A 20680-nucleotide genomic window follows, 5' to 3' on the forward strand; every position below is an offset into this window, starting at 1 on the left:
CGCATAGGAGGTAACAGTGGCCCAGAGAGGAGAGCAGCCACTGAGGGAGAGGCGGGAGAGCGGGCAGCCGCATCTGCTCTGGGGAGAGTGCTATGAAGCACACATAAGGATTTTCCTGGGAGCAAGGGGCCAGAAGAGAAAGCTGCCCTAGGCTCTGCCCCGCCAGCCGGGAGCCTCCTGCCTCGGGAAGCAGAGCGATGCCCACCCACACGGCGGGCCCGGTGTTGCCCAGTTCTCAGCGGCTTCGCGGAGCCTTCCACCACACAGCCACGGCCTCCTGAGACGACACCACTGACCCCCACCTCATGCCACCCCACTGCCCGCTGGGGAGACAGACCTCAGTGCCTGATTCATGGGCTTCTGAGAAGGTTCTGAAGGGAACATGGAGAGCCCCTGGTCCTGTGGCTGGCACAGAGTAAGCACTAGCTGCATGCCAGGAAGGGTGCTGCAGGACCAGGAAGGAGCAGTGGGTAGGGGCTAGCTTGAGAGGGGGTACAAGGGTGCGACTCCCTCCAACCTGCAAGGGGCACACTCAACTCTCGAATCCCTTCACTCAACTACCACTGCACCATCCTGTTATTAACCAGTCTGATAAAGGGATCTTAAGATATTCAAACAGCATCATGCTCAAAGTGAAAACTTCAACTTTAAACAAACGATGGTGAACATAAGTAACAATTTACATTGACTTTTATTTAATAAAACCACGTATTTACAATTCAAAAAAGTCCTACTTTGATACACTTTACTAAATAAAATTAAAGGTTAACTGTACAAGCAATTAAAACATGATATGTAGCAAGTGTTATCAGGAGTTTTCAGCAAACTATTTAAAATAGTCAAAAACTGAGCAGTTAAAAAGTACCTTCTGAAGTGAATGCCGTTTCTAAATGGGATCCCAATGCCTGGCGGGAGAGGCAGCCTCACTCTACTGTGCAGGCTGGACAAAGGTCCCGGCCCTGAAGTCTTAGACTGTGAGAGTCAACGGCACGTGAAGTGGAGTGTGCAGACCTCTGGAGGAGCAGCACGTCAATGTCTCATTTCCAGTTTACTTAAACCACACACAGAGGCAGCCTCTACACTTGCCAACAGCCTCTGTGCCAAGGTGTTAAGGGACCCTGGCTGGGGACTCAGAACTTAGAACTTTCTGGCCTCTGAAGAGGACCCATGAAACTGGCGAGACCTCATGTGACCCCTGAACAGGTCATACAAGCCACTTCTGAACTAAGATTGGGAAGGTGTTCCACAGTGGCATGGGATCCTGTTCAGAAGCGGAATGCATCGTAGTGCTACCTGGAGAGACTGATGTGAAACTGCTTCACCAGGAACACGCAGGGCTGGGCGCTGAAGACACAGAAGATCCCCAGGGGCAATCTGAACACACTGCACAAGGCCCTTTGCCGCGCCACCTTCTGTACGACTTAAGGAACATCTTTATGTACAGTAAGAAAATATATACATCTTTAAGGAATGGAACGCCCATATCATGAACAAAAATAAGTACATCTGCGAGGACAACAGTGCACAGGCCTCAGGCGGCCCCTCCCACAGGCCCAGCTCAGACCAGATTACATTCAACATCTTGATGTCAGGAAATGGCTACCTCTGGAGGCCACCGGGACCCCCCGTGAAGACAGGACGCCTCCTCCGAGAGGAGGTGAGTCAGCATTTAAAGGCCGAGGCAGAAAGTGGTCTCCACGATGCTCTGCAGCCTCCCTGGAGATTCAGCTGAGATGTAGGGGCAGAGTCCGGGAAACATGACACATGATAGTGCTGGGAAGGAGGGCACGGGACAGCCACTGGCTCAGCAACTTGCTCCTGCACCTAGAGGAGCATTAGCAGGTATGGCAGACATAAAAAGTCCAGAAAACGAATGCCAGCTCGGCTTTCCTTCCCTAGCCCCTGGCCCAAGGCTCCTGTTACAAGCTATACAGACAGAGCCAAACAGCCCTCAACATCAGAAATGAGATCAGCCTGGGGGCACCCCCTGGGGTGGGAAGTGTGGCTGAGAAGGGCCGTGGAGTGCAGACCACCCCAAGGCACACATGTACGCATGACTAACCAAGCCCGTGACCGGGTCCGCAGAATGCTCCCCAGGACCAGCCTGCCAGCGGACCGCCACGTGGGCCCTGCTTCCAGACACTGGTCTGCCCTTTAGACTGCGCAGCTGCAAAACGGTTCATTTCTGTGATTTTGGATAGCCAAAGTCCTCACAAAAAGTTCTACAATTAGTCAAGGAAAAGACAGAACAAAAAATTTGCCAACGACCCTGGGAAAGTCAGCTAAAATGGGGAGGCTGATGGTCCAGTATGAGCATCTGACGAGATTGTCTAGGCTGTTAGACGTGTGTTGCTCGCTCCTCCGTCTGTACAACGGGTCATGAAGCACACGTTCTAAAGTCAAATGTGTGAGGGACTCACTGGCACTTAGGATGGGTCCAGCTGTGCAGGGCTCAAAGGCAGAGAGGAGCCACTGCTGGCACAAGGGGCCACCTCCCCCACACGTGCTGTTCTGGGCTGCTGCCCCGGCCTCCACTGAACAGGCAGGTGGGAGAGGGCCCAGCCACACATCTCTTTCTCTACCCTTTTACTTACAGGGGGCTGATACCACTCTGTGTTCTCTCCGCTTTTAAGCCTATCTCTATTGCCACAGGGCTTCCTCGCAAATAGCTCCTCCTCTCGAACTTTCCACCTCCGCAGGACCGATGCCAGGGAGCAGTCTCCCGGAGCGCAGTCCCACTGGAGCCCACGTGTGCACCTGCAGCCTATACACTGTGACTGTGTCAAGGCAACATGGCCCAATGCTCACCTGCAGGCTGGGTCGATGCCCAGGTATCCACAAACACACATGAGTGGCTATCTTCAGAGAGCCCCTGTTCCTTTAATGCTATCTTTCGTAGATGAGTTTTAGAAACGTGACCTCCAGCTCTGGAAAAACTATCTCAATAATTCAATCAGCAATCCCTTTCTTATCGAAAACATGTAAGTATCAGCCAAAGCATCTCAAGTCTCCCAAATAACATCTCTCATGCATCCTGGCTAAGACTGTAACATACTTCCCAGTAGTTGACATAGAAACATTACAATTTAATTAGCTTTTGCTGAAATAAAGGAGTGGGGGTGAGCCACTGCCCATCGCTCAACTGTGCAGCAGATGCAGTGGCTGGCTGTGGTCTGCAGCAGCTCATCCTTCCACTGAGCTGCTTAAGGCTAAGCCTTGGTTTAATTCTTTAAAAGTTTTTGTGTTTGTTTTGTTTAAGGCCAACTCCAGTGTTAGGAATCAAACTTAAAGAGCGTCTGTTCTTCTCGGCTGCCCGGGTGTCAGTCTGAAACAACAGAGGGGCCGCGGCATGGGGCTCTGATTGGTGCTGAGTGCGAGTTCCCGCTGCAGCCTCAGTGTCGGAGGGACGGACTTCCCTTCTCCATTTCCCGGCTGTCTTTCTGCAATGCAGTCAGTACCTAGAAGTCACAGGGAAGACAGCTGAGGTTAACTGGCCACGCACACAGATCCTGACAGCAGCGATGCAGAGACAGCAGTAGCCTCCTAACAGGGTCCCCCGGCTCCCCACTTCCACTGCCTCCAACCCTCCAGAGTCTTCCACTCCTACGTCCTGTGTGGTCTTTCCAACATGGACACCTGCCCGTGCCCTCTGTGGCCTGGTGAGCTAGCTGCACTCCTTCCAGCCGGCCACAGAATCCACATCAAAGCACAGCTGGGGGCCTCACTGGGGTCCTACAGTGGCCACCCAGGAAGCCCAGGCCTGAACGCTAGGATGCTAATAAGCCCTGTGCCCATCCCGCTGCACTCCTGCCACCCTGTTCCTCCTCCACCAGGAAGCCTGCCACCTGAGAAGGCCTCAAGGCACTGGTTCCTCTTGCCTGCCTTCCTGAGCTCACCCAGAGCCTGCTCCCTCCTCTGTTCTACAGTTCTTGGTCAACATCCTTCTTTTTCTTCTTTTTGAGATGGAGTCTCGCTCTGTCACCCAGGCTGGAGTGGAGTGGCGCCATCTCGGCTCACTGTAATCTCTGACCCCCGGGTTCAAGAGATTCTTCTGCCTCAGCCTCCTGAGTAGCTGGGACTACAGAGGTGTGCCACCACGCCTGGCTAATTTTTTTATTTTTAGTACAGACAGGGTTTCACCGTATTGGCCAGAATGGTCTCGAACTCCTGACCTCATGATACGCCCGCCTTGGCCTCCCAAAGTGCTGGGATTACAGGCTTGAGCCACCATGCCAGGCCAACACCCTTCTTTTAAAAGATATTCCATGCCATTGTGGCTGCTTAGCAATTGCAGCAACACTAACAGGCTCCACGCCAAGCAGAGAACTCTGCCAGCGCTTCGCGCCCAGCACCCACTTAGCCCACACGACAAACTCTGGAAGGCTAATGCCCCAACATGAGGGGCCTGAACAACAGACATGTACGGAAGTGACGTGCTCAAAGTCCAAGGGTGAAACCAAGAGAATCTTGGTAACACAGTGCTACCTGCCTGGGGCCAGGAACCATGCCACTTTGAGTCACAAATTTAAAAGTAAAAGCATTTTGGTTTCAATTAAGGTGCAGAAAAGGAATAATGGCAGATAAAGTCCCCCTGCATCTTGAAGTAAATGGGGTTGCTGGCTCAACATAAACATTTAGTCATTTTGAAAAAGCTCATGGCTGGGCGTGGTGGCTCATGCCTGCAATCCCAGCACTTTGGGAGGCCAAGGGAGGAAGATCACTCGGGCCCAGGAGTTTGAGACCAACCTCAGCAACAAAAAAGCAAACAAATCTCTACAAAAACAAACAAACAAATATTGGCTGGGTATCATGGCACATGCCTGCAGTCCCAGCTACTTGGGAGACCGAGGTGGAAGAATTGCTTGAACCCCGGAGGTTGAGGCTGCAGTGAGTTGTGATCGCACCACTGCACTCCAGTCTCGGCAATGAGAGTGAGACTCTGTCTCAAAAAAAAAAGAAGGAAAAAGAAAAAGAAAGCTCACCAGTGTCTTAACCTTAAGCACAGGATTTGAGAGAAATGTGCATGGACCACAAGTCCCATGAGACCTGAACTGTATAAAAGTTACTGATGCCTGGACCGGGTGTGGTGGCTCACGCCTATAATCCCAGCACTTTGGGAGGCTGAGGTAGGTGGATCGCGAGATCAGGAATTTGAGACCAGCCTGGTCAACATGGTGAAACCCCGTCTCTACTAAAAATACAAAAATTAGCTGGGCATGGAGGCGGGTGCCTGTAATCCCAGCTACTCGGGAGGCTGAGGCAAGAGAATCGCTTGAACCCGGGAGGCAGAGGTTGCAGTGAGCCAAGATTGCGCCACTGCACTCCAGCCTGGGCAACAGGGTGGAGATTCCGTCTCAAAAAAAAAAAAAAAAAAAAAAAATGACAGCACGTCACTGATGCCCAAGCCCCCCACCCCCATCATCAGACTAACTCCTATCACCATCCCATTAATAACAATGTCCTACGGTCAAATAATCTGACCCAGTTTTAACCAATAGTTTTTACCTAGCCTCTAAAATGCAAGGATCAAAATGGCTGATCTGGGTTTAATCTTTTCCTGTGTATGTGGGTGTGCAGTATGTGGATGCGCAGGGAGTGACCTGCACCTGTACGTGGGTGTGTATGTGCATGTGAGGTGTGTGGGTGTGTAATGTGTACGTGTGGGTGTGATGTGTGGGGTGACGTGTGTGTGGGGGTGTGATAGGTGTATGTGGGGGGTGATCTGTAGCTGTGTGTGTGGGTATGCAATGTGTAGGTGTGTGATGTGTGCACGTATGTGTGGGTGTGTGTGGGGTGATGTGTAAGGGTGATCTATATGTGGGGGGGTGGGCAATGTGTGTGTGTGGGGTGATCTGTGCGTGTGGGTAACTGTGTGGGGTGATTGTGTATGTGTGTGATTGTGGGTGACTGGGTGTGCAATGTGTGTGCGTGGGGGTGATCTGTGTGTGTGTGGGTATGACTGTGTGGGATGACTGTGTATTTAAGGGTGTGTGATATGTGTAGGGGGTGATTGTGTATGGATGTGTGACGTGTGTGGGGTGATTGTGTATGTGGGTGTGTGATGTGTGGGGGGGTGATTGTGTGTGGTTGTGTGATGTGTGGGGGTGATTTTGTGTGGGTGTGTGATTGGGGTGATTGTGGGGGTGTGTGATGTGTGTGGGGTGATTGCGGATGTGACTGTGTAGGGTAATTGTGTATGCGTGGGTGGGTGTGTGATGTGCGTGTCGGGGTGATTGTGGTGTGTGGTGATTGTGTATGTGTATGTGATGTGTGTGTGGGGTGACGGTGTGTGAGGTGTAGGGGTGTGACTGTGTGGGTGTGCAATGAGTGTGCGTGGGGGTGATCCGTGCGTGTCTATGTGTGGGGTGACTGTGTATGTGTGGGTGTGTGGGGGGTGACTGTGTGGGTGAGATGGGGGGTGAATGAATGTGCAGTGTGTGTGCATGGAGGTGATCTGTGTGTGTGTGGGGTGATTGTGTACGTATAGGTGTGTGATGTGTGTGTGGGGGGGTGATATATGTATACGCCATAAAACTCTCCCCCAGTGGGAAATGTTACAGGACAAATGACCTGTTTTTTTGGGTTTTTTTTGAGATGGAGTCTCACTCTATTGCCCAGGCTGGAGTGCAGTGGCATGATCTTGGCTCACTGCAACCTCTGCCACCCAGGTTCTAGCAATTCTCCTACCTCAGCCTCCCAAGTAGCTGGGAATGCAGGCGCCTGCCACCGTGCCCAGATAATTTTTGTATTTTTAGTAGAGATGGGGTTTCACCATCTTGGCCAGGCTTGTCTTGAACTCCTGACCTCGTGATCCACCTGCCTCAGCCTCCCAAAGTGTTGGGATTACAGGTGTGAGCCACTGCACCTGGCCAACCTGTTTTTTTTTTTTTTTTTTTTTTTTTAAAGACAGGGTCTTGCTCTGTTGCCTAGGCTGAAGCACAGTGGCGCAATCACAGCCCACTGCAGCCTTGACCTCCCAGGCTCAAATGGTCCTCCCATCTCAGCCTCCCTAGCAGCCAGAACTACAGATATACGTCACCATGCCCAGCTAATTTTTGTATTTTTTGTAGAGACGGGTCTCACTATGTTGCCCAGGCTGGTCTCAAACTCCTAGGCTCTAGTGATCCCCCAACCTTGGCCTCCCGAAGTGCTGGGATTACAGGTGTGAGCCACTGTGTCCAGCCTAAATGATCTGTTTTCTTTGACAAATAAAGGCAAGCAAGAGAGGGCTAAAAAGTGAGAAGTGGCGTGGCATAGATATTACAGAGGCTTAATAGAGCTTTCAACCAATCACAAGGCATGGACTTTATTTAGATCTTGATTCCAACCAACTATAAAGCCATTTATGACATCTGAATTTGAAAACTGGATATCTGATGATAGGAAGGAGTTAGTAGCTGAGTGGTAACGGTATTGCAGTTATGTTAAAAGAGCCCATATGAGTCAGAGATCGCTAACACCAACAGGTGACACGGTGCCTGGGACTCGCTTCAATATGGTGGGAAGGGGAGAGGTGGGAGGCAGCTCCAACAGCTGCTGCGCTTCCACAGTCACTGACACTGCAGAGCAGGCGTGTGGGGGTGCATTATTTTATGCTGTTCTAGTTTTGTAAATATTTTAAATCTTCCATTAATTAAAAAAAAAGTTAAATCAAGAACAGACATTTCGGGGGGCTGAGGTGGGATGGTCACCTGAGCCTGGGAGGCAGGGGCTGCACTCCAGCCTGGATGACAGAGCGAGACCCTCTCTCAAAACAAAGAAATCCCCCAGGCATGGTGTAGCATGTACAGAAAAGGAAAAGTCTTCATAGACGTCAATCAACAAGGACTTCAAACCAATGCTGAGTGTATGCAGGATCAAGAACCCAAACTGGTTTTTTTTTCCTTTTTAGTATGACAAAGACTCGGAACAGAAAATGCAGGTCAATCCCACTGGGGACAGGACCTAGGAGGGATGCCTGGAGGGAAGCCAAGGGATACGGACTATCCGCGCCACTGTTTGGGGCACTCAGCCCAGAGAGGGCACAGCAGCTCATGGGAAGACCCAGGAGGGACCCGCGCCCTCCTCTCTGGGCCTCCCTTTGTTGTAAGAGGGGGGTAATCCCACTTCCTTCTCAAGGACACACACAAAACCCTGCCACAGGGCATGGCCACGGGGCTCAGTAAGTGGGTCCACTTTGCTTTCTGTCTCTGGCATTATTTTTTTTAAAAAGGGGGGGACGTGGCTTACAAAGTACTTTCTAACACGTAAAGAGCACTATAATGATAAAAGTGCTGACCCTCCCAATGCCACTGCAGAAGAGGTGGGAAGGCTTTCATTATCTACACCCCATCCAGCTGACAGAAACCCAAAGAGGAGGCGACCTGCCAAGACGCCCTGTGGCACAGCCACGTCTCCACCGGCCCCCCTCAGTTCCAGCCCAGGGACTCTATCAAAGGGGCTAAGTCCTCAGACAGCACTTTACGTAGGGGCCTTCCTGAGTCGTGCCACTTGCCAGCTACGCTGTGGGAAGCCAAGAACACAAAGCCCGCTGACCTGAGCCCACTTCTTGTTTCGGCTCTGCATCTGGATCGTGGCGATGGAGGCAAACAGCTCCTCGGCGGGCAGGTCCTCGGGCAGCCGGGTCAGGAACTGGGCCATGTGGATGAAGTCCATCTTGGTCAGGATGTCCTCGAACAGCTTCAGGATGCCCAGGGCCGTGCGGAACAGGAACTCTTCCCCATCGCGACAGAACACGTCCCAGATACGACAGGCCAGGTCGAGGGGCAGAGATTTACTATATAAGGTAAAGATCCTAGGGGGTAAAAGTTGGAATTTTTAAGATTTTGAATCTCTCCTAACAAAGAAAGAGCAGTGAATTCCAGTCTGATTCCATGAAAAACACTCCCCTAGTCACTTTCAGGCAACAGCTGGGGCCAGGGCCAGGCCTGCACTCACACTGAAGGGTAATTCTAACGTCGCCCAGGACACAGCACTATCAGCGTACGCACAGAATCATGCAGCAGACAGCTTCCGAATGACTGACAGCAACGACTCCTGCCTGCAAGGAATATGTGCTGAGCCCCTACTGTGTGCTCACGCTGTGGGGGCAGGCATCCTGTCTTAGGGACTGCTGTACCCCGCGCCCCCCACAGAGCAAGTGTACGGTAGGTGCTCCTCCTGGCTATGGGGCTCAATGCTGGCACCACTGCACAGGTTCCCCTCGCCCTGGGAGCATGCACGAGGCTCCTTCCTCCTCTGGGTGCCCTCAGGCTCCTGGTCCCCAGCCTGGTGCTCATCATGGCACACCCTAGCTCCACATCTAGTGCCCTGTCCGGCAACCTCTGCTGAATTCCAACGCCCTGTCTGCGGCAGGACTTCCCAGACGCTCCTGGCTCTCAAAACCTGCCCAACACTGACAGTGCTTGGTACAGGTGGGGATCCCCAGCTGGGTGGGGACATCTCCACCCCTCCTGGAGGACCTCTCTTCCAGAGTTCAGTATTTCCTGTGCTGGCACAGAGACAGTGCTGGGCCCACACAGCCCCTGAACTGCAGGCACTGGACTCGGCCTGAGGGGTTGACTCGGTCAGGAGGTCAGGCCACTAAAGCTTCCACAGTGTGACCCTGACTTTCCCATAACAGATTCCACAGAAAACCCCGCACACTGGTCAACCTGCTCACAAGTGACAGGGGCATGGGTTCTGTCCACAGTGGACTCCGCCCGGGGGGTGCTCCGTTAGATGCAGCCTGTCCTCCAGGTCCCAAGGACATGCAGTTATGGACGTGCATTGCACAGAGCCCACAGCTCCTAGATGAGAGCAGGAATGTTCCAGGCTGTCCCTCGTCAGAACCTTCTAACAGTAAAGGTCGAGGAAGGACTAAAAATCTAGACTTCATTCAACTCAGAGGAGGGAACGGAGAGCCAGATGCCAGGGAAAACCCGCACCTAGAGGAACAACAGAAGCTGGGCGCACACCAGGCGCTGTGTGCTATGCGAGCCCCTCCGGAAGGACACCCCATGCGCCAGGAAATGCCCGGGAGACGGGCTCTCTCATCTCACTACACCTGACAGAACCGCGCCTCAAGACAACAGCTAAACGGACCCAGGTCTCACCACCAGTAAGTCCCGAGCCAAGCTCAGAACCTGACTCCAACGCCCACGCTCTGATGTCTGAGCCTCAGCACACACCATGAGGCAGCAGCACCGTCGCAGGCTTGGAAGGAAGCTTGATTCTAAAATCACAAGCCTTCAGCCCGAGCTTCTTGCTATTTCAAAACCAGAAAACCATTTCACCACCTGGTCTAGAAAGTACAGTTCAAGAAAGAACAAAGAGATCTTTTGTTTCCTTAGTCTAGAGAATATTCTCAATTGTACCTGGAGAGCATGCTTGTTAACACTATGAAAAAGGGCAGGAGAGTCCACTCGGCCTGCACAACTATCTCTGTGTGCCCACTCACACATGGAAATCAGACTCTCCCTACATCTGCTAAAAAGCAGAGTCCTGAGAAAAAAACGGATGGGGAAAGACGACAATGTTTTTTGTTTTGTTTTGTTTTTTTCTTGAGACGGAGTCTCACTCTGTCGCCCAGGCTGGAGTGCAGTAGTGGTGCGATTTCGACTCACTGCAACCTCCACCTCCCAGGTTCAAACAATTCTCTGCCTCAGCCTCCCAAGTAGCTGGGATTACAGGCGTCCACCACCATGCCCGGCTAATTTTTGTATTTTTAGTAAAGATGGGGTTTCACCATCTTGGCCCGGCTGGTCTTGAACTCCTGACCTCATGATTCACCTACCTTAGCCTACCAAAGTGCTGGGATTACAGGCGTGAGCCACCACGCCCAGCCAAAACAACAGTTTTTATATAGTTTATACACATACATATTTTATATATATAGTCAAATAGTTTTTATAGCAAAGAAGAGAACAAAAGAGATTTCTACAATGTACCCCCCCAAGCCCAAAGAACTAAAGTTTGTTCTTTAACATAATATTCTTAAGCTGAGATTTATGTGTGAGTCTCCATAAGTTACTCTAGACAGGTAATGAACTTTATAAAATTAAGTCACCAACGGAATGACCGAGAATGCCATTCACTATGCCAACGATGCCCCCTGCTCTGCATTTCCATGAGACAAACCCACTTCCAATCCCATGAGCTTCCACCTCCTGGCCATGCTTACTGCTGACGCCGTGCTGCGACCATGCCTGGCTCCTCACTGCAGCCTCTGGGCTTGTTCCTGGCATCAGCCTCTGTCCCCTGCAGGCTCTTCCCACATGCTGTGTGTCACTATTTCTTGGAAGGTCATTTCCTGACCCTCAGGCTGGACCAAGTTTCCTTGAAACGTTCACGTTGCACTGCACGCACCCTCCTTCATGAGGCCCTGGCATTCTTCATCTTCCTTTACACTGAGCCAGTGAAGGGACGCTCCTGACACTCCTGGACACTTCCCTCTGCCTCGCACACCATCCTGCATCTTCTGGGCCTTGCAGGCTCTGGCAGGCCTCTCAGCAAGCAGCTCCCAGGCCCTCTGCCCCAGTCAGGGCTCCCCATGGCCTCTCCAGCCCCTGGACTCCACTCCAAGAGCTCCGCACCGTCCTAAGCCACTTCTGTCCCCTGCTCCAGGCTGGAAGTGCCTCAAGGGCAGAGACCCCGCCCCACAGTCTTGAACTGAGGCTCCTCTTCTCCCATTCTCTCCTCCAGCAGGGACTGCTCAGAGGTGCTCCCATATCATTATCAGGAGCTTCCAAATGTGGGCTGAATTTTAAACCACATTTAGATTCGAAAGCCAGCCGTGAACAGGCCACTGAAGGGGCACACCAGGCTCTGTCCTGGCCCCAAAGAAGCCCTGCCATGGGATCAGAACTGGTCGGAACAAGGGGGCTACTGTCCACACGGCCCTCCTGGTTCAAGGTCCACCTTCCCCTGCTGCCCTCAGGCTCACAGAAGCAGGACAGGAAGGGCCCCTTGGCCTTCCCAGAGATGGCTCAGTACTCCTCCCACGGTCGGAAGACAGAATTCAAGGGTTTTTCTCTCCCAAAAGATGTTTACGTTTTGCCTCCGACCACTGCATATTATTGCATCGTAGATCAAAAATGGTATTTTTTTAAAGTAATAAATAAATGTATGTTTTTAAAAGTAAAAAAAAAAAAGTAATTTCAAGTACAACTTCAACTAATGCAAAATAACATAATTCTTCTCTTTTCTTTTTGTTAAGACAGGGTCTCACTGTGTCACCCAGGCCAGAGTGCAGTTGCACAATCACGGCTCACTGCAACCTAGACCTCCTGGGCTCAGGTGACCCTCCTAGCTCAGCCTCCTGAGTAGCTCAGACTACAGGCACACACCACCACACCGGCTAATTTTTAAGTTATTTGTAGAGACAGGGTCTCACTGTGTTGCCCAGACTAGTGTTGAACTCCTGGGCTAAAATGATCCTGTCACCTCAGCCTCTCAAAGTGCTGGGACTACACGCATGAGACACCACACCCAGCCCAGAATGATATATTTCTATGTCGCTGAACAAATGACGTGTCTCTCAGCTTAGAAAAGACCACGGACAAAAGCTGCATATCTGTTTCCCCCATGATACGTGAGGGAGGAAAGGGGCAGTTTTTGCTGATGCGTCTTCACAACTTCCAGAAAATTCTTACCTAGCCGGGTCTGTTCTGCCTGCTTGTCTGAGCTTGCTAGAGGCAAGGAAGCACCATGGGGTAAGGACGAGGGCAGTTCAGGGCTGTCGTGAAGGAGGAAGATGGCATCCACGGAACAGAACTGGCCTCTGCCCTGTCTACTAATGAGGGCCCCGGGCTGCACACAACAGAAACTGCTCGCTTCATACATTTTTACAGGGACTGTTCAACTGAATCCTTGTTACAACCCCAAGAGGAGGTACAATCGTCTTTTCCATTTTACAGAGGAGAACAGTACAAATAAAGGGAGATTAGCTGGGCATGGTGGCATGCGCCTGTAATTCCACCTACTTGGGTGGCTGAGGCAGGAGAACTGCATGAGCCTGGGAGGCGGAGGCTGCAGCGAGCCGACATCGCACCACTGCACTCCAGACTGGAAAGAGTGACAATACGTCTCAAAAAGAAAAGAAAACAAAACAAAACAAGAAAAAACTCAACCAAATAAAGGGAGGCTGTGGAAAAGCAGATCTAGCTTAAAGTAAAAGGGAAAGTCACCGGGTAGTCTCACCCATTAAGAAGCCAAAACCAGCGACTTGGACCTTCAAGGCCCAACATTACCAATTTCTAGCTGTGTCCCCATTTTCCCAACCTGACCAGCTGCTAAGGAGGAGCCCTCACCCCCAGGCTGGCTCATGAATGGCACTCAGCCCCTCCCCCAACCATGGGGCTCCCTGTATTCCCAGAAACATCAACAGTTAGATTAGACAGTGCTAGGTAAGAACAGGGTTACTACTGAGCCTCATTAGATTTTGTGAAGCTTAAATAAAGCAACATTAAACTCCGAACACACAATCCCATTTGTTAAGAGTTGAAGATGGTTACTTAAGACTCAGTTCAAACTTAGTTAAACCCATAAACTGCACTCACCTTGATTCTGAAAGCAATTAGACATATATCCAGCTCTGTGTCCCAGAGTCCTCCCCACCCTGAGCCCAGTGGGGTTCACATACCCACCTCTGTGCCCCAGAGTCCTCCCCAACCTAAGGCCAGAGGAGTTCACATACCAACCTCTGTGCCCCAGAGTCCTCCCTAACCTGAGCCCAGCAGGGTTCACATACCCACCTCTGTGTCCCAGAGTCCTCTCCGACCTGAGCCCAGCAGGGTTCACATACCCACCTCTGTGCCCCAGAGTCCTCCCCGACCTGAGCCCAGCGGGGTTCACATACCCACCTCTTTGCCCCAGGGTCCTCCCTAACCTGAGCCCAGTGGGGTTCACATACCCACCTCTGTGCCCCAGAGTCCTCCCTAACCTGAGCCCAGCAGGGTTCCAGTCTTTCTGTCCCAGCACTTGGCAGGGGCCAACAGACATGAAGTAAATATCGTGAGCACCGCATAAGAATGCAGGCTCCCACTTCAGCCAGGCCAGGGTGTGCCAACGATGCGCAGGCTGCTGCCCCTCCCTTCGAGCAGGTCCCCAGTGTAGGCAGGGGACGCTCCTCCCTCCTCCACACACCAATAAAGACCCAGCCTACGCCAGACGTGCTCAGCAAGATGCTCCCGGCTCCTAAGGCACTCTTGGGGCAACCTGTACCCCAGAACTGAAGGGCCAGAGATGACCCAAGTGCAAGAGGCAGCGGAAACGGAAACCTCCCAACAGTCACTCCCCCTTGAACCTTTCCTTTAAAATGGAAACTCGAGCTGGGCGCGGTTGCTCACGCCTGTAATCCCAGCACTTTGGGAGGCCTAGTTGGGAGGATCACGAGATCAGGAGATTGAAACCATCATGGCTAACACAGTGAAACCCCATCTCTACTAAAAATACAAAAATTAGCTGGGGGTCGTGGCGGGCGCCTGCAGTCCCAGCTACTCAGGAGGCTGAAGCAGGAGAATGGCGTGAATCTGGGAGGCGGAGCTTGCAGTGAGCCGAGATCCACCACTGCACTCAAGCCTGGGTGAAAGTGCGAGACTCCATCTCAACAACAACAACAACACAAGATGGAAACTCCAGGCAATGACAGCATCTCCAAGGATCATTAAACATAATTTCAGAAACGCTAACCATAACATGGAATGTAGTCCCCGATTCTTTTGTTAGCTCAAGATTATTTATTATAAAGCTCACTCACACCTCTAGATAATTCTGCCACTGGACGGCAATGGGAAGTATTTTCAGAAGTGAAATGACCTGAAGTCAGTCCTACAAAATGTAGATGCTTGACAGTCGAAACACTGAAAACTCTGTAGGAAGACGGAGACAGCTGAGGGGCCCCTGCTCTGATCCGCATGCCTCATCGGGAGGAGTGGCAAGCCACAATTAAAGAAGGGCCAGGAAGGCGGTGTTGGAAGGACAGCGAACCCTCAGCCCTGACTCCTCATGAGCCACTGGTTAGGCAGCGTACAGGGTGCACTGGAAAAGGGACCGAGGAAGGTGACCCTCAGGCACAGACGCATTCTTTGACCTAGGACACTGAGCCAGGCATGGGGCCAGGCACTGGGGACACAGAGGTCACTCTTGAAGCTTTACCACAGGGGCAGCAGCTGACAGAGAGGACCCTCAGAGAGTGGGTGGAGCTGGGGTGGTGGGAAGCAGGTTTGGTGGGCAGGCAGTGTGGCAGGACAGGAGATTTTTCTGACCCGAAGTGTAGCCATTTTAATGGGCTACCCACACAGCCCACCCAGGATGCTGAGCTGGCCACACCCACAGGCCCCTCAGCCCCTGCCGCGAGCAGGAGGAAGGCTCTCTTGCTCAGGCAGTTAGCTGCTGAGCCCTGGAACTTAGCATGCTTTATACCCCGCCAGGCACAGTGCAGACCCACAATGTGGAGGCAGGCCCAGCTGTGATGGGTGTGGACGTGTCTCTGGGAAAGGTGGTCTGATGTAGCAGAAGCAGCAAAGACCCCGAAGGCAGACCAACCTGGACCTCACACCATGGGTGTGACATTGAGAAGTGGGCCTCAGTGACTTCTTCTGTGCCCAGAAATAGGAACACCTGCTCCTGAACACTGAAGACCACAGTAACGAGTGCTTCTGAAATGGCAGCTTCTAGGACAGGTCTTATGTAAAGTCTGTTCTTCCCCTTTGCTTCCTCCCTACTGCCCAACCTGTTTCTGATCTGAGCTTTCACCGAACTGTCAGCACCTAACAAGGAGCCTGAATTACTGCGGACCACCAATAAATGCTGACTCAGGAAATAAAGTCATGAATACATGGCTTTCCTATGCTTAGTTCAACTTAAATATTTACTAAGGCCTTTCTATATGCCTTGCCCTGTACTGGAACTGCGAAAACAGACTGTATCCTAGCTGGTGCTTATTCTAGAACACAGTCAGCACTTCAAGAGTAAGGCCTGTGGAGGCCTCATCAAAGCACAGTGGACAGCATTCACAAGGCCCTGGGCACCAATCAGTTCACAGCACAAAGGCCTCAGCCGTGAAGAACCCTTGCCACTTCCTTTTCATTTACTCTGCCTCACTGCTCATTACTGACAGTCCAACCCATGTTCTACACTCGACATGCTACTCCTGTCTCTAGAACCTGAGCTATGGGACCCATCTTATGGGTGACACTGCCTTACACAAACCCCCTTAGAAAGGACTCTAAGGGAAAGTGCACAGCTCTAGAGCCGGGTAGACTTGAGCCTGGACTCCAGCTCTGCATTTGGCTGGCATCAGGACCTTGGCCAAGGCACTCTGCCTCTCTGAGCCTCAGTTTTATTTTTTTGTTTGTTTGTTTTGGAGAAAGAGGCCCACTCTGTCATCCAGGCTAGAGTGCAGTGGTGTGATCTCGGCTCACTGCAACCTCTGCCTCCTGGGTTCAAATGATTCTCGTGCCTCAGCCTCCTAAGTAGCTGGGATTACAGGCATGCGCCACCATGCCCAGCCAATTTTTGTATTTTAGTAGAGACGGGGTTTCGCCACGTTCGCCAGGCTGGTCTCGAACTCCTGACCTCATGTGATCTGCCCGCCTGGGCCTCCCAAAGTGCTGGGATTACAGGCGTGAGCTAGTGCACCCCGCCCTGAGCCTGTTTTTTTCATCTATAAAACACAAGTGTTACACTGGGCTTGGAGAGGTTGTTCCAAGGGTTCAAAGACAGCATGTGTGAGAAGCACTCGAGTCAAAAAACGCAGGTGCCCTTTGTCTTTGCCCCTACATGGATTACAACCATCTTCAGGCTGGGACAGAAGCAGACAACACTATTCTCCAGGCCTGTACTTTTCACACTGCCAGGCATGACCCAGACAACAGCCAGTGGATCATGAAGGCAACGAAAGCAGATTATCACCAGCATTTTTTGGAATAAACAGAACGAAGTACAATATTTCAGAATGCTTCACATGGTCAGGGTTAGGTACTGGGTCATGAAACCACCGTTCCCAGCATACGTACGTGTTAAGTTTCTGCACACAATGGGTCACAATTTAAAACGCATTTCCTTTTGCAAGTAAAGGTGGGAAAAGTTTGAAAGACACTATTGACTTTTGGCCTAGAATCCTAAGAAACTAATCAGAAACCCTAAAACAGATAAGGGAGAAGCTAAAGGCTCAGGTCCTGCCCGGATCCCCTCCCGTCCTCCAGTACCGCGGGCCCCAGCCAGGAATCTGAGGGGCAGGGCTCGCAGTCAAATGCACACGGTGGGGCAGCCTGTGCAGGAGCTTTGTGTTCACAGCTGTGAAGAAAATCACCATTTGCTGAATAAAGGTCCCCTTTAAAGCAGGCCCTAAACACTTCTATCCAGTACAGCCAGACAGGCCAGCCCAGCATCCCCACCAGCGCCATTCACGGCCCCATGTTCACTGTCCTGTCACCAGCGCCTTGTGGCTTCAGCTACAAGATTCAACCTCCAAAACCCTCGTCCTTCATGGCAAAGGTCAGCGGAGTGAGAACAGTCCAGGGTTTGGGACAGAAGCAACAAACCAAGAATCCTAAAGGCGCACTCTTAAGGGCACAGACAAGGCTGCTTTAGCTAAGGGGTCAGCTTCCTTTCAAATGATACTTGAATTTTACCTTCCAGAAGGCCTTTTCCCTGCTGAAGAAAGTGGGCAACAACAAAACCAAACCAGCCAGCTATCTGTTCACAGTGGCTGGACATTTACCATACGATTTAGTGGAACGTGCCTTTCTGGTCGAATAGTACCTTCTTTACTTCTGCGGAGCCCCTTCTATGAGTCGGGTGGTGCCGCACGGTCACCCTGCAGCACCCTGTGGGGTGAATCACTGTGGCCTCCAGATAAGGAACCGGGAGCTCAGCCGGGCTTCACAGCCTTCCCCAAGACCACAAGGCAATAATGGGAGAAGCTGGGTTTGGGCTGGGGCTGCTGGATCCCGGAGGCACCCTCTTCCCACCATGTGATCTGAGAGGCTGCTCCCTTCCACACACAGGTCTCCCAGCCCCCTTACCTGGCCCTCAAACATGGTGCTCTCTGGGCTAACAGCCACACCCCATCCTCAGCAACCCCTTTCACCATAGCATGAAGACCTGCCTGGCCTACTGCTGCTGCATAGACCTCTCAGGATCCTTGTACCTGTCTCAGGATGCCTCTACTCACATGTCCCGCAGGCACCTCAAAATCACCCATCTGAAGTCAAATCCACTAACTGCCCTGGCCGAATCTTCTCCCTTTGTCTTTGGTCTCAGCTGAAGGCATCAGCAAACCCCTTCCCCAACCACAGTCAAGAGCTGACCATGATTCTCTGACATACCCACAATATTTCCACGGGGCCTTCTCTCCACCTACTTCAGCTTTTTCCCCCTTAATCTGTCTGTTCCCAGGCTCTCCTGCCTTCCAGGTAACTTAAAACTCGCCGCTGGATCTGCCCCACCCTCATCCTCAGCAGAAGCCTTCTCCCACTCCCCCTGGCCCAGCAATCCTGCCCAAGCTCCAGAGCTTGGGTCTAAGAGCCACCGTGACCTGGCCTCCCCACCTCATCGCCTGCCGTCCTCTGCCCTTTACTTTCAACCTCTACCCCACCAGACCTGGCTACGGTGCCTGCTGACTCTGGAATGGCACATGCACTTGTCACCTTCGCTCTATGTACTCTGAACCCTGTGCTGGGTCCAGGACCTCCTGCCTTCCAAGACGGCACTCATCTCACATGGACAGTGCCCACGGACACACGTGTCTCCCACAAGCCAGGAGCTCCTGACACGCAAGCGCTGCCCTTGCTCCTCAGGCCACCTCTATACCCGGCAAGGGCCTGCGCAGGCCGGGTGCTTAGGACGGCTCTTTTAAGGAACGGACAGCACTTTGGAAACAAACAGGCCCAAGATACCATTTCTCCCCTTGAGGGAATTCAGGAGGGCCAGGCGGAGGCACTGATGGAAATAAAACTCAAGGGCAGGGCCATCAGGGAAGGCTGGAAAGCAGGATATGAGGACTCAGCCGGGCCATGAAGAAGTTGGCAGAGAAGAGAGTGAAGAACGGACAAGGGCTGAGAAACGCTCTGAAAACACAGGGAAAAGCCAGTCTTACCAATCAATTAGGTAGATATCTGGAGTTAGGTTGTTCTTCTTGAAATGGGCAAATAATTTCGGCAAATTTTCTTCAAAGAATACCTCAAATGCAGCAAAATAAGTCAACATCTAGGGAGATAATATGAAATTTACTCAGAAACTATCTGCACAAGTTTCCAATTTACAAAAAAGTCAATATATGTATATCTTTAGACTCTAACAATTACCTTCTTCTGTAATTACTAATACACTTTGAATGGCCACTTATTGTAGGTACTATTCAAATTATAAACAAGTACTGTTTCTAATCTTCACAATGACATCAATAGCTACACCTCATCTTCTTCCATTCATAGAAAAGGGAACTGAAACCCAAAGCAGTTATGGAACTTGCCAAATAAGGGCACAAGCTTTGTAGGTGGTGAAGCTGGCAATGAATTTGTGCCTGTCCCGCTGCAAAGGTGGAGCCTGTACAGACTCACTCTTTCCTAAAAAACCAGGAACATATGAACGTGTAAAAGTATCTGGAGGCCGGGTGCGGTGGCTCACGCCTGTAATCCCAGCACTTTGGGAGGCTGAGGCGGGTGGATCACGAGGTCAGGAGATCAAGACCATCCTCGCTAACACGGTGAAACTCCGTCTCTATTAAAAATACGAAAATGAAAAATTAGCCAGGCGTGGTGGCGGGCGCCTGTAGTCCCAGCTACTCAGGAGGCTGAGGCAGGAGAATGGCGTTAACCCGGGAGGTGCACCTTGCAGTGAGCCGAGATTGCGCCACTGCACTCCAGCCTGGGCGACACAGCGAGACTCCATCTCATAAAAAAAAAAAAAAAGTATCTGGAAAAGCAGGCATGCCTCGTCCAACCCCTGGCACTTCCAGGGGGCTACACGACTCATGTCTGAGTCAAGGGCAGCACCCCTCCAGCTGACAGAGGCACACCTTTGAATGCAACGAGGGGGAAACACTACAGGGAAAGGAGGAAAGGAGGGTGTTACAGCCCGTAGTTTATGGAACTTGCTTTCCAACGGTAGACGGTTTTTTAAGGAAGCAAAATGTACAAAGCTGGGAAGCAGTGCTGACAGCAGAAAGAACTCCAGCTGGACTGGGGGCAGCACCCGTCTGATGGTGGCCCAGTTCTGCTCCAGTGCTCACCAGCTGGGCGCCTGGGGGCAGATCACGACTCTGGTGTCTGTGCATCCAAAGGAAGGGCTCTACTGTAGACGGTGGCTCCCAAAAGGGAGTGATTCGGCCTCTAAGGGAACATTGGTCAATGTGAAGATAATTCTGGTCGTCACAACTGGGGGCAGGTGCTGCTGGCACGGGGATGTGGAGGCTGGGAAGCTGCTTAGCATCCTCCAGCGCACAGGACGTCCCCCAGCAGAGTCACACAGTCCTAAGTTCAATGGTGCTGCCGGGGAGAAAACCTGCTGCTGTCATGAAGACCCCACTCAACATTATGACTCTATGGTTTCTCCTTCAAAATACAAGCTATGATTCCTAGGCACAATTTCTACCACATTTCCAAAGAGAAAGCTGGGGTCTTATCTTCAAAATCAGCAGAAATTTAGATGGGAATCATTTATTTATTTATAAAAAGATAAAATTAAATTTACATGC

The 20680-nt window shown here is 51.6% G+C and overlaps 1 protein-coding gene across 5 annotated transcripts in view; it reads right to left on the minus strand.

The window, feature by feature from the left end:
* Positions 1-672: 672 nt before the first annotated feature.
* TBC1D14 (TBC1 domain family member 14) overlaps positions 673-20680 on the minus strand; it is a 120812-nt gene continuing 100804 nt past the window's right edge. For all 5 annotated transcript variants that reach the window (XM_031010491.3, XM_055385393.2, XM_031010490.3 and 2 more), the window contains 3 exons: positions 19082-19191; positions 8536-8794; positions 673-3458 (listed from right to left, as the gene is read on the minus strand). In XM_031010491.3, the coding sequence (XP_030866351.3) occupies positions 3393-3458; positions 8536-8794; positions 19082-19191 (435 nt within the window). In that variant the 3' untranslated portion in view covers positions 673-3392. The remainder of the gene's footprint in view (positions 3459-8535; positions 8795-19081; positions 19192-20680) is intronic.

This window comes from Gorilla gorilla, chromosome 3 (assembly GCF_029281585.2).
Source record: "Gorilla gorilla gorilla isolate KB3781 chromosome 3, NHGRI_mGorGor1-v2.1_pri, whole genome shotgun sequence".
In the NCBI taxonomy this organism is placed as follows: Eukaryota; Metazoa; Chordata; class Mammalia; order Primates; family Hominidae; genus Gorilla; species Gorilla gorilla.